Genomic DNA, 13,413 nt, shown 5'->3' with positions numbered 1-13,413 from the left:
CCATAGTCTTATGCCATGTAGCGTAATTGTCTGCTGACCAATCAGTGGCTGTACTTTCAAAAAGCCAACGGCCACTTTCAACCATCTGTCGATGACCGTTATGACTAAAAAAAACTTCGCTGGGTCTTACTTTCAGGGGGGGTCTTATATTTCAGCAATTCAGCAAAACCAGTGCTTATTTTCTGCGGATGTCTTATTTTCGGGGAAACACGGTATGTGAAAATTTAAATCTAATTTAAATTTAAAGTAGGTACTATTTAGTTTGCGTAACTTCACTTAACCTGGCTGAATACAGCAGCAATCCGTTTAACGTCTGATGATGGTTGGCTCAACGTTGACGCCACATATTATACTTGTGGTTGGTTGTTGTTTATCTATGGTTGGCGCACGTGATGCGCACACTACCCTGCGCTATTTGGTTGATTCATGCAATCGTGCGAGTGCAGTCTTGTCTAGAATTTGTTCAGGGGTAACTGTGTTATAATATTATTAACTTAATTTCATATTTATTTATTAACTAAAATAATTATTGAATATGAGTGCTACTAATAAAAGAAAAATAGACCTCGAAAATCGAGAATTTCAAGATCGTTGGGAGATTATTTATTTATTCTGAACCAGAATGTTAAACCACAGTGTTTGGAATGTTTACAAATCATAGCTGTGGGTAAAGAATATAACTTCAAGCGCCATTATCTTTCCATGCATGAAAAAAGTATCATTCGTACACGCGAGACATGAAAATACCACTAGTGAAAAAATGAAAAAGCAGCTGGATCATCAAACGAATTATTTTAATCAAGAACCAAATTTTCAAGAAGCATCTGTAGCTGCATCGTTTGAAGTTCGTTTAGAAATAGTAAAGGCAAAGAAGCCATTTTTGGATGGAGAATTAATTTTAAAATGTGCCATAAAAATGGCTCAAGCATTTAATGACAACGNGAAGTGGACCAGTAAACAACATTGGATCCTGAAAAATACACAAGCTATTTTATTCGTTTTGTAATTTTTTATGAGATTGTTTGTATTATGATTACGATAGTGGTAAAAGTTACATTTCTTTTCTTTTATTAATGATTTTAAAAGATGCCCGATGTGTCTGCCTTCAGGAAAGTATCAGTATTGTATTTAACGCTTTTCCCTTATGTTCTTAATATATTTTCGGTAAGTTTGAAATTTCAGAAATTGAAAACCATTGCAAACAAATTAGTTAACTTTATAATTAACTAATTTGGAGAGGTGAGGAGGGTATTATGGAATAGTCGGGTAATATGGAATACTGAGGTTTCGGCTCTGTTTATTGCTACTATTACGTGGGAATACCACGAACTACTCAAGGAAGACTCCCTGGATGCAGTGCAGTGAGAGTTGGCCGCTTGTTGTCGTCGTACCACTCGCTACAAGATAAAATGTGTTTTGTGATTTTCAAGAGTTTTTGCAGGCAAGTTTTCAAACGTTTTAACCTACTAGTACACACGACTTGTACATTGGTATTAAGCATAATGTGCACTAAAAGATTTGTAGTTTGTTATACTGTAGTCGTTTTATCGTTTTTTAGCTGACAATGTTTTGTCCATAAGTTTAAAGGTTCATTTTCCAAGATGGTGTGTCGGGTATTTTGGAATACTATGATAACTTGATAAACTGAAAGAAAATGACCAAAAACAAAAAACCAAAAGCTTCAAAACAACAAAAGAAACCGAACATTCAAAGACCACCTGTTAAGAAATTAAACTTAGACCGACCTTTTAGACCTAAACCTACTAGAGATGACTCCAGTGTTTGAAGCGATGAATTGTTCCATTCTGATGTATGGTCTGTAATGGACTTCGTGCCATCAACTATAGAACCAGCAAACGAAGACGCTGAATGTATCATCTGTACGGAAAATTCTCTGAAGTTGATCGAGGGAAAATTTGAATTCAATACTTCAGCTGTTCTCTGTGGACTCACCTTGATTCTACCGGAGCAGAGAAATAAAATTATATCTGTGAGTTTTGTAAATAGATTCGAAGCAGGAATGGCATGCACATAATCTAAAAATATGGTTTTTATAGTTTAGAATAACTGTTTTATGAAGTCTAATTAGTTTTTCAATCTTTTAAACCACCTATTCCATATTACCCTCCATTTGTGAGTGATTTTAAATACATTTTTTTATAACAACAAAATAAATAGTATTTTTTTACAAGTGACAATTTACTACAATTAGTTATAGTATGTACGCATGATGATTTTGGGATTTTTTATTCAAAATTCAGTAAAGTTACTTTTAGAAATGTAAATGGTATTCCATAATACCCTCCTCTCATATATATATATATACATTTTAAATTCAGTTTGCTATTTAATTTGTAATAAATGAAGGTTTGTTAATTTTGCAGCAATAGGACAACAGGAGTTCTGGTCTCTGAAAAATGACAAATAAAATGATTTTGTACTTTTGCAATATTTAGTAAGTTATGCGCGATCCGTGTTTTGCAAAGATCGATAAACACTTCCTATTTGTTCATGCTGCTGCATGCTTACGATTTGTTAACACACGCTCTTTAATCAGTTCAAAGTTCATGATGTTTAGAACATGTCGAGAAACAAATTCCCATGCACTAAATATTCGCATAAAAATTATTAATTTTATAGTTTTAAAATTTTCAGTATATTTTTCGCTATAATTGTCATGACACAAGAAAGACATCCATCACAAATTAATTTTTTGCTAGTTTTATGGCATTGCATAGAATCATGTGACGTTCCTTCAATACCCGATTTTTCATAAATTTTTGAATACACGTGAAAATAATACAAGTAATATATTTTTAGCATTTTCAATAAGAGAAAGACGCTATGCAGTATTCATATAGTTTGCATTGGGCTTATTGTTTTCGTGTATAACATATATTAGTGTCACACCTGTCACTTAACATAGTGAATTTGAATTACATAATGAATTGCACTGAATTTCAAGCTATTACACGTAATTAGATTGATACGTTAAATTATCAATGTCAATTCAGTATGTCTTTGTAATTATATTAGTTATAAAATTTTCTGCGCTTTTTTATTGTATGGATCAATTTCAATTCTATTCCATTCAGCGAACGCGTTTATTTTTCGACAATGCGATTTTCTTGCTAAACTGTTGTGTCAAGTTGTTCCTACCATTAACCTGCAAAAAATTTAACCGCTTGGATTTTACTTGTAAAATATATCATTGCATTTTGTGTTTAATCTTACTTAAAAATATTCAATTTTAATATATGAAATCAAAAAAAGAAAATTTTTAGAGAAATATATTAAAAAATTCTTAAATAAAAAGCATTTTCATCAAAATAATTATTATATACTTGAGGAATGATCGATATTTTACTGCGTAGATCCCGAAGACCAATATCTTTTGTGTCAATTCCATCGATGGTTATTGTTCCTGTTGGCTCCGTCATGCGAAATAACGAAGCAATTATAGAACTTTTTCCAGCTCCCGTTCTCCCAACAATTCCAATCTGCAATTAATAAATATTAGAAATAATTTATGACAGTGATTTTCAGCAACACTGATTTGTTTTCGAGAATATTTTACCTTTTCTCCCGAATGAATACGAAACGTTAAATTTTTCAAAACAATATTTTTATCCTTGGAGTATTGTAAAGAAACGTTATCAAAATAAATTTCTCCTTTTTGTGGCCAATCCGCGGGTGGTTGTTTATCGGACGAACTTTCGTACGATGCTTCTGATTTTAATTTGCTGTATTTCAGAATACGTTTTACAGAATTCATCTGGAAAATTCACTTCGAATGAAATAACACATTACAAAAAAACTTATTCAAGTAACAATACTTTTTATCCAGAGTTAAAATTAATGTGTTAAATTTTATAAGACTGATAATGGAAGTATCTTTATGTGAAGATGCACAATTGGAGATATCGTATTTAGTTTTCTCTTCTTTTCATGTTATTCTTTGTTCATATCAACCCACTTTTATTGTCCTTGAACTCTTAAATTTACTTGCTTTTTTTGATAGATGTATGAATTAATTTAAAAATGTATAAAGTTTTCGTAAATAAAAATTTTTTCATCGTTTTTGGTTACTTATATTTAACTAGAAATTTTCTCGCTAATTAAGTAAAATAGAATGTAATAATAATAATTTTTATACTTATGACTTTAAATGGTACATATTTTAGTATTTCTGATATTATGAGTTTTAATGAAATTTTCAGACGAATTATAAAATAATTATTTACTGAAAATTCAATTTTGTTGAAACGGAAATATTTCATTTTTCTGAAAGATATTAACTTCTGTATTTACTACATGTCTAATAACATTTTAAAATAAATTACATTAAAATATGGATAAAAATGTCAAATTTTTTATCAGATTCATACTTATAAAGTTTATTATGTAGGACGAGAAATGTGAACAATATTCTGATAAGAAAATCCTTCCTATAAGAAAGTTATCTGTTTTTAACAATTTTAAATGACTTGATAAAAATTCAAGCTGTTTTTTTAATTTATTTTTAGACAAATCGCCAACTTTAAATATCTGATAAATACCCTTTCAGATTTCCATGCACGTAGTTCATAAAAAATATAGGCCTAATGTTTCACTAACAAAATCAACTTTAATTATAGAAAAAAGATAATATTGGCACATACATACGTAAAGACATTTGTAGTGGAAGGCGATTAATGTTTTAAAAATTATACGTTTTGAATAATAAAAAACAACGAGTTAGTTGTACACGTGTTACCTGAAAATCCACTTCAGAAGTAAACCTAATACTAGTTTGAAAAAGAAAAACAAATAACATTGTATAACTCATAACAAGTCCGATTTGGCTTCCAGCATCATCTAAAGTTGCAATTATAAATTCAAAATTACATATATTATACACTATAAACAACTAAATAAATCTATTTACTCACCTGGATGAATTGATATACTGAAAATAATAACAGTAATAAGTAAATTTATGTAACAAACGATGTTACCATATATAGCCAGGCATCGATTTAATAAAACATAAATGATCCACGTTGCAGTGTGCTTATCCTGATATTCATTAAAAGTGGAAATAAATTTATTTTCAGCGTTAAATGCTCTAATTGTTGTTAGTCCATAAAGAGATACGCTGAGATGAGAAAATACCGGACTTCTTGCTGTTAAAAAAATGTAATTATTTGAGCAAAACTTTATTAAATATAACAACGGTTTGCGTATTGTATTTAAAAAAGCAAAATAAAAAGTAATTCTCATTTAGAATAATATCATATGTTCCAGAAGCTGCTAATTGAAATTGCATGTAATATAACACAAAGAGAACATCGTAATCTTTATAAAAAAAAAAAAAAAATGCAATTGAAAACAAAAGATGTATTCCTAAATTCTTTGATACCGAACACACACCAAAGATTCGAACGAACTGTTTTTAATTTGATCAATTTTCTGGGATGTTTACAATCGTTCTATAATCGAACCAATATGCAATAACAAATTCGAATTTTAAAAGGTTCGAACATTTTAAAATTCGAAATAGATAAAAATATTTATAACAATGTCTGAAATGTTAATAATTTAATACATCTAAGTCAATGAAGACTAAACGTTATTGAAAACAAGAAATCGCATCTTAAATAGTACAGTAGAAGCTACTCTTCCGGTTAAGCTTTAATGCTCTCCCTCTCCCCAGGCGGAGGAATTTCGAAAAATCCTTTCTTAGTATGCGTTTCCATGACGTACTCTAACTGTGTATCAAGTTTCACCTCTTTAAGTTCAGCGAACTGCTCTGGGAAATGATGAATCAGTGACTCAGTCAGTCAGGACAAGTAATTTTAGATATTTAGATTGTGACTGCTAATAACGAATAATATATTCATTAGGTCCGACCACACTGGAGATATGACACATGACCCCTTCTATGTCTCAACCTTGTCAAACTTTAATTAAGTACCAAAATTTAATAACATTAATGCCGTTTATACACGTTACAGCGCCAAATTTTGTTTCTTAAATCTTGTTTCAGAACGGAATAAAAAAATTAAACAAATTTTTTTATTTGATATTATTTGGGTTCGAAAAGTGGCCAAACGTATAGATTTGCAAAAAACTTGAAGGGTCAAACGTGACACGATTCAAATACTCTTTCGTTCTTTTTATACATAACGAGTTCCAAGAATAAAAAGGAGTCAGAGTCGAGGAATTTTTGATAACTCCAACTCCATCTCCTCAGCTCTGGAATAATGTAAGAATTTGTAATTATATACTTATATTAAGTTACATTTTTAAAATTTGAATCAGATAAGTAAACGGACTAAAATTTATACTTTTGTCAATTATTTTACTATTTAGGTTACTCGCAGCTCTGACAGACATTTGTAAATAAGAAAGACTATTCTGTTATTTTCAGGTTAGTAAAATAAAGTTCTCTAATAAGTATGAGCTTTACTACAATTGTAGATACTTTACATCTTTGTACAAGTTTAAATGTTTTGTTCTCGAATTCAGCATCTTTAAATGTGTTTTACCGAAATTTTTTACTCTCTTCTTACAGATTTTCAAGGCCAAAAAGTTTTATCAAATACGTTTGTGAGTAAAAAGTAATGAATGCCAAACTCTTCCGTCATATGTTACTCAGTTTCTTATATTATCTGTTTGTTATAAGAAAAACTAAAGGCCAATATGATTTGTAGAGAGTGTAGTAAGAATTGGATGATTTGATAGATTGTCTTACGTAATTTCTGCGTAATTGTTTTGTGTAATTAATGATATTACTGTTAAAATTAAGTGCATTCGAATATAGTCACAAAACGTTAAGCAGTAAGTAGTGAAAAAATTTTATGCTATTCATTTAAATACAATAAACTATTAAGAATTTTATACACTTACATTTTCCTTCAATAACTTTTATGCTTTTCAGCACACGGCTGTGAATCATCCACATAGCGTAAAATAAGATTGAAATGACAAATGTCAATATGAATACATAAGGACAGAGGATTGCTTGAAGGACACACGTTCCAGCAAACAGAAATAATGTCTAAAATATAAAAATATAAATTGCTAATAAATAGAAACTTATCTGTCATTTCAATATAGTATAAATTATTACAATTATAGCTATTTATATGTGAGCCCTGGCCTATCTATGGCTTTAGCGAAGGAATGAGCGAATTTCGCGCAAAATTACGACTTTGTAATTTAATTTTTTAACCGTATTACTCCCAATCAATTTTTAATGTTAATGTAATTAAACATAAAACATACTTAAAACTGAAAAAAAAAAGAAATGCGTCAATTTTTAAGAGAAGGCTTTAAAGTATAAATTCAATTGTCTCGCATTTTGCCGTCTTTCCTACACTTCCACTGTATAGAGGTCACTTGGTAAAATATCTATCCAAAGAGGTTTGGCTTTGCCTACTTTTTAAAATGTTTCTAAAATGACTTAGGCAAATGTCATTAAACTGAGAAGCAATACGGCCAGTGTGGAAGTTTTCGGGATGTTTCTTTTCAATAAAATCAGTCACTTTCTGATAATACCTGAAGATTTCCTTTATCGAGATCCTTCCACGCGGACCAAGACCGATGAACAGAAATGAATAAAAAAATGGCGCTGCGAACTAATGTAACGTCGTATGATGAGTTTTTGTTCGTATCGTGGAGCAAAAATATGTTTGAATTTCATGTTGTGTGCTGAAAATTTCGTATGCTGGGGCGTTCGTATCCTGAGGTACCACTGTAACATATCATTTAATAGTTTTTTGAGTGTGCTGCTTATTACTGATATAAGAAATATACATGAGGTATTTTGTTATATAATAATTATAATTACTAATCTGCAGATTAATATTACTGTCATCGCCTATGTTTTAACGTTAAAAAACTTCTTTATATATTTACAGGTACTCTCCTCTTAGGCAGTAACAAGAATATTTCACAGGTGTAGTTTGCAGTGCTCTTTTATTATACGGTTAACTGTTTCAAACTCAACTAATAGAGAATAAACATTGTCTGAGTTAAATAGTATCTCAGTTGAAAATATTTTTTCTATAATGTTATGAAAAATATTATTGTATTAAAATAAGCACTATACAAAAGTTTATTAAACCGACATTATATATGAAAGGAACTAATAAACTTTGAATGTTCTGTATACAGCAATATACATTATTTATTGTTTTATCTGAAACAATAATATAGCGAATGGTTTTGTGTACTTTTATATATCAACAATGCACATTATTTATAAGTTTTTAATGAAAAAATTTTCAACTACTGTTTTCGAAAAAAATGTTTTTGAGTTGAGCAAAATCTGAGTTAGCATGGAGTTTACTGTATATAGTTTTTTTTTATTTTATGGTCATATGAAGCAGTTTACATTTTATAGAACTAATAAGCAAAACTACTTTTTTTGACTCTTTCCACATTATTGTCAATAAAGGAGCTTTTTTTATTCAGCCTATACTGAAAATACCTGAGATTTATTGACGTTTCTGTAATTGATGTCAAATTCATGAAGAGATTTCGTTTGATACCTAACTGGCTCAGCTGTCAATCAAAATATTTCTGTGTGAAAAATATGTGATTGTGACCATTTTTACAAATAGACACACGTATATACAAAACATGTCTCATTAATAAGTTGTTTTTCTTGTTCATAGCTCATATTGCACTAATTAGGCTAAAACATGCATAGGCTCTATAAACACAATAAAACTATATATTTAAAAATTAGCACTGTCATGCGTTTACTGTAAACGTGAAGAGTCAGCTGCAATTTATAGGATCTGATTGAAACATAGCACAGCTTACATGTGAAAATACTCATTCCAATTTTGCATAATAGTAATGAAAATCCAACCGAAATTCGTAAAATCTAACGAAAAGGAAGGTTGACAAAAAGAGATAAATTACCGTGCAACAACTTCATTTCAAAAAATAGCTAGACCAATGTTGAACTTCAGAGACAAGATAAAAAGATTCTTGTCCACTAACATTCCTGTCTTATTTTCCAATTTACATTTGTTTCGGTAAAAGAGTTAATATCAATGACGTAGTTCAAGAAGTTAGATTAAACTTAGAAATTTCGAGTATAGTGTTCTTGAAAAAATTATACAAAATTTTATTAATGGCTGGAATAAAAGCATCAATTGTCAGTGATTAGGATAAATAGTGCATACACTGCATGCTTCATTTGTTGAATTTCTCGTTGCTGTAACAAAATACAGACTATGTGATCCATAAATACCCCAGAGTAACTGCATATCCCGCTTAGATGTTTATTATTTAAAATTCATTTTACACAAATTTAAATAAACAAAATTATGTAAACTTACTTTTAACGATTGATGAACATTGTTAGGTAAATTGTCATCTACGTTATTCACATCTTTAGAAAATCGATTTAGAACATTTCCTAAAAATATCGGAATAACAGATTATTTGAATGAAAAACTTATGTAGAATTTATGTAATTCATTAAAATTATTATTTACACGACCCTATAATACAGTACATAGTACATCTGTATGAATTTCAGTTGTCACCTTGACATTATCTTTGTTTTTCATACCTGAAGATTTTGTACAATGTACATAGTTATGTTCGTAAAGTATTTAGATAGAGCAATAAAGTTGTAATTATGTAAATAGGCTTATGAAACAAAATACAGTACAAGATCTCATATATCTTCCAAATAATGTTTAAGAGGATTTCAATAGAATTGTTTTGAAAAATGCTTTTTCTAAACTTCTTTTACTTTAATATCCAACATCGCTTGTATATAAGACATACTAAACATCGCTTTCTTACTTATTCTGAATTTTTTTTTTTGCATTTTAACACATATATTCTTATTACTTTCAGCTTTTGTATATTATACTGCATCAGAAAAGAAATAAATATTGCGTATATTGTTCACAGCTAAACTATATTCTTGGTGATCATGAAACATCTTTGCATCTTATGTCACAAATTTATTATATATCATTCTATTAGTTAAGTGGACAGCAATTCTTTTTCAAAAGCAAAACTATGTTTTACGAAAATCTAAAATATTTTAAATACAGTCGACCCCCCTATAACACGGTAGATACGATCCGGTTTTTATGAATCCTTTTTCTACGAGTCCAGCCAATCACAGCCCGGCACGTATGCAATTTACGGACTACGGCTGTTTGAAACGTTTCTTCCATAAAATTAATCGATTCTAGACTAATTCGACTCAACATTTCCAAAATATGTATAATTTTCTGGAAATTATTCATATAAACTATGCTATAAACAAAAAATTGTAGGATTACTTACCGAGTGTGCACCGTTCGACCACGCCATTGCTTAAGCTTGTTTTCGTAGTGGAGCTTTTCATCGAATGGTGCTCGCGTGCTTCCTGATAAATTATATTTTTTGCGAAAAATTCGCTTAACTCTGAAGACATCATTTATATAAATATAATTTTTATGGCCGTTAAATAATAAATGGTTTTCAGTAAATCCGCTGCTCGTTTAAACTCAACGGTTTGTATAATATCCGCTATTGGTCTAGATTCGACCAATCCTGTCGCGACACGAGTCGGCGATGACATTTTACCGAATTATACGAGTTTTTTAGCATGTTTGTACGAATACTGTCGCAATTTTTTCGCCGTGATATAGGAATCCGAACTATAAAAACCCGTATTATAGGGGGTCGACTTTAATGCAAAAAATGGAAATTTAATTTAATACTTTCAGTATTTTATCAAAAATATTTCAATTTAAAATTTTATTGAGCATTATTTAACTTATTATAAAATTAAAATTAATTTACTAAAACATTTATTAATCCATAAATTTTACATACCAACAGGGTTTTTATCCAAAAATGAAATTGGAGTTCGAATAATACATTGAAACATATTCTTGTGCAGCTTCAAAGATGCAGCAATGAAAAAATTATACAATAGTAAGCCAGAAAGTATCATCGTAAAGAATATTGCACATGTTAGTCCAAGGTAAACATATACATTATATTCTTCACTATAATATAAACCTTGGTTTTCGCTATTGTTAAATATTGTTGACTTAAATGTCAAATTTTGAACATTATTTACATTTTCTCTATAGATCCGTTTGTTACGCAACCTGAAAATTAAACAGAAAATAACAATTAATTTTCTCAATTATATAATTTTTGTTCAATATGAAGATATACAATAGCACTATTTAAATCTATTTAAAAAAAAGCAATGCCAATCAGTAATATTGAAGTATATAGGATGGTCAATTGGTAGTACATTTTCATAATTGCGTAAAATGACTTAAATGCAAATTTAAGCTACATTCTCATAATTCAGCATTGAATGTTAAAGTGTGAACATTCTTGTTATCTCTTACGTTGTGGCTGAAGGTGATGGTTTTATAAAGGAAAATAACACAGAAGACAAGTAGAATATGATTTAACAAGATAGAGATAGAGTTGCTGTTTTAAATTGTTATTAAACATAGAATGAAACTTGTAGAATGCTCGAGTTTCCATTCAAAAATGTGTCTTTATCGTTAACATTGGGCATTAACAGTTTTCCCTATTATTGCTGTATGGTAGATGACATTTACCATACAGCAATAATAGGCAAAAAACAGTGCTTTTTTGTCATAGAACGCAATGGAACGGCATTCCACCACCTTTTTTCGATATATTTTAAAAGTTTTTAAATTCTTTTTAAGAGAATTTTTAAAAATTTGATGTTTCGTCCGCGTTGAATCGCTCTGTTGAGCATAGAAGATAAGCAACAAAATTATTAAGACGATCCTGCTCCTTCTTGTGTGCCGAATCTTATGTACAATGCATGTAATATATTCTTAGTAATGAGAGGAGTGTTCCACCACCTTCCCCCCCCGAAAAAGCACTGGGCAAAAGTGTATCATCTACTAGATCATCAAATCAGTGGTAGTCTTAAATCTTCTACTGAATGTGTGAGGAGCTGGACTAATGTTGACTTAGAAGTTTGAAGGGAGGTAATTAAACGAAATTTTAAAAATCTTTTCTAACCTGATTAGAAAAAATTAAATGTATCGTTAAAACAATAAAAGTTTTCCTTGGATTTTTAAACAAACGATGAATTGTGTAGAAAAAGCCAAAGTAGCATGAAAGGCAGTTAGAGAGGAGTCGTGTTAAGTCAAGAAGGACACCTCTCATGCGTCGCCTCAACAGGTGTCAAATGTCACCAGGTGAGGTTAAAGACCAATTAAACAACAACTTTGAGGGTAAAACTTATATAAGCACGTGGTTCAAGGCTGTGAGGATTTTGGATTGCAGTTCTGTTAACTTCAATGTGGGTGCTCCTGGAAGAGTTGACCGAGAAAAAGTACAGACATCACTGGAGCCAGCCCTCATCATCTGTTACCCAGGTTTATTCTAATTCACCTACTTGACAAAGGAAACCACCAGGAATCGTGCTGTATGCCCAGGGGCCATCAAGCTTCATGTCGACAAAAAAAACCCAAGGAAACCTCTTGATCTTGAACTTTCGGACTGTTATTGTGGACTTACTTTTTGCTTTTTAATTAGTACTTTTTCTTATTGCAATAAATCGTTGTGAGTTTTATATTTTATTAAATGGAGTAGTAGATGACCACTGTCTCCATTCAATTTGTCACTCCCACATACCCACATGCAATTTGTCTTGGTCCCTCGAACATTTCGCGCGTTTGTCACCTTTGTCTGCAACCTTACGTTGCTGTCAGTAAAATGGAATTGCTAAACCCAAATCAAACTGGTGCTTAAAGGTAGTAGTGCTGTCTGCCAGGATTCTGAGGAAGCCAATACAAAAATTGTTGGAGTGAGAAGGAAAACTGGATGAGAACATGGCTACAGAGACAGGTTCCTCATTACAAACACGGGAAGTAAGCAAAGGCACAATCACAACGTTTGGAGAGATGATTTCGATCTTTTCTGGTGAAAGCGGCTGCATCACCGACTTTTTTCAATACATTCGACAATGTAGCTATTCTGTCAGGATGTATTTCCAACAGTGCCTGATCATCGCGAAATGTAAACTGGCAGGTGTCGTCGAGATTTGACTAGAGGGATATGCAGACAAAATGCATGATTGAATACGATGACTTTAAACACTTAATGCTGGAGTGATTTGACTGCAAGCCATATTTCATCCAGGTGCAAAAATTCCATGCTTGCATCCAGAAATGTGAGGAAAGGGTTCAGAAATTTTCGGTTAGGCTGCAAACTTCTGCCAACACAACGAGAATCACAGAACAGAAGCACGCCATTATAAGACAATGTCCACAATGGAGGCTGGACAAAAAGCTTTGCATCAAGTTTCTGTATGGGCAGAACAAAAAATTAAGCGAAACATTATATTGCAGGATACTGCAACATTTTCAAAAGCCTTGAAGGTAGCGATCAGGGAAGAGA

At 30.9% G+C, this 13,413-nt stretch overlaps 1 protein-coding gene across 1 annotated transcript in view; it reads right to left on the bottom strand.

Moving 5' to 3' along the window:
• Nucleotides 1–898: 898 nt before the first annotated feature.
• The window catches only part of LOC111639352 (multidrug resistance-associated protein 4-like), a 69,419-nt gene continuing 56,904 nt past the window's right edge, over nt 899–13,413 (bottom strand). The window contains exons 17-24 of the mRNA XM_023385221.1: nt 10,843–11,123; nt 9,339–9,418; nt 6,892–7,042; nt 4,932–5,165; nt 4,757–4,857; nt 3,578–3,775; nt 3,345–3,500; nt 899–970 (exon numbers count right to left, since the gene is read on the bottom strand). Coding sequence (XP_023240989.1) covers nt 899–970; nt 3,345–3,500; nt 3,578–3,775; nt 4,757–4,857; nt 4,932–5,165; nt 6,892–7,042; nt 9,339–9,418; nt 10,843–11,123 — 1,273 coding nt within the window. The remainder of the gene's footprint in view (nt 971–3,344; nt 3,501–3,577; nt 3,776–4,756; nt 4,858–4,931; nt 5,166–6,891; nt 7,043–9,338; nt 9,419–10,842; nt 11,124–13,413) is intronic.

Source organism: Centruroides sculpturatus, unplaced genomic scaffold (assembly GCF_000671375.1).
Source record: "Centruroides sculpturatus isolate CEXI.00-Female unplaced genomic scaffold, Cexi_2.0 scaffold942, whole genome shotgun sequence".
Taxonomy (NCBI): Eukaryota; Metazoa; Arthropoda; class Arachnida; order Scorpiones; family Buthidae; genus Centruroides; species Centruroides sculpturatus.
The sequence above is the reverse complement of the archived record's forward strand: the minus strand, read 5'-3'. Positions and strand labels throughout refer to the sequence as shown.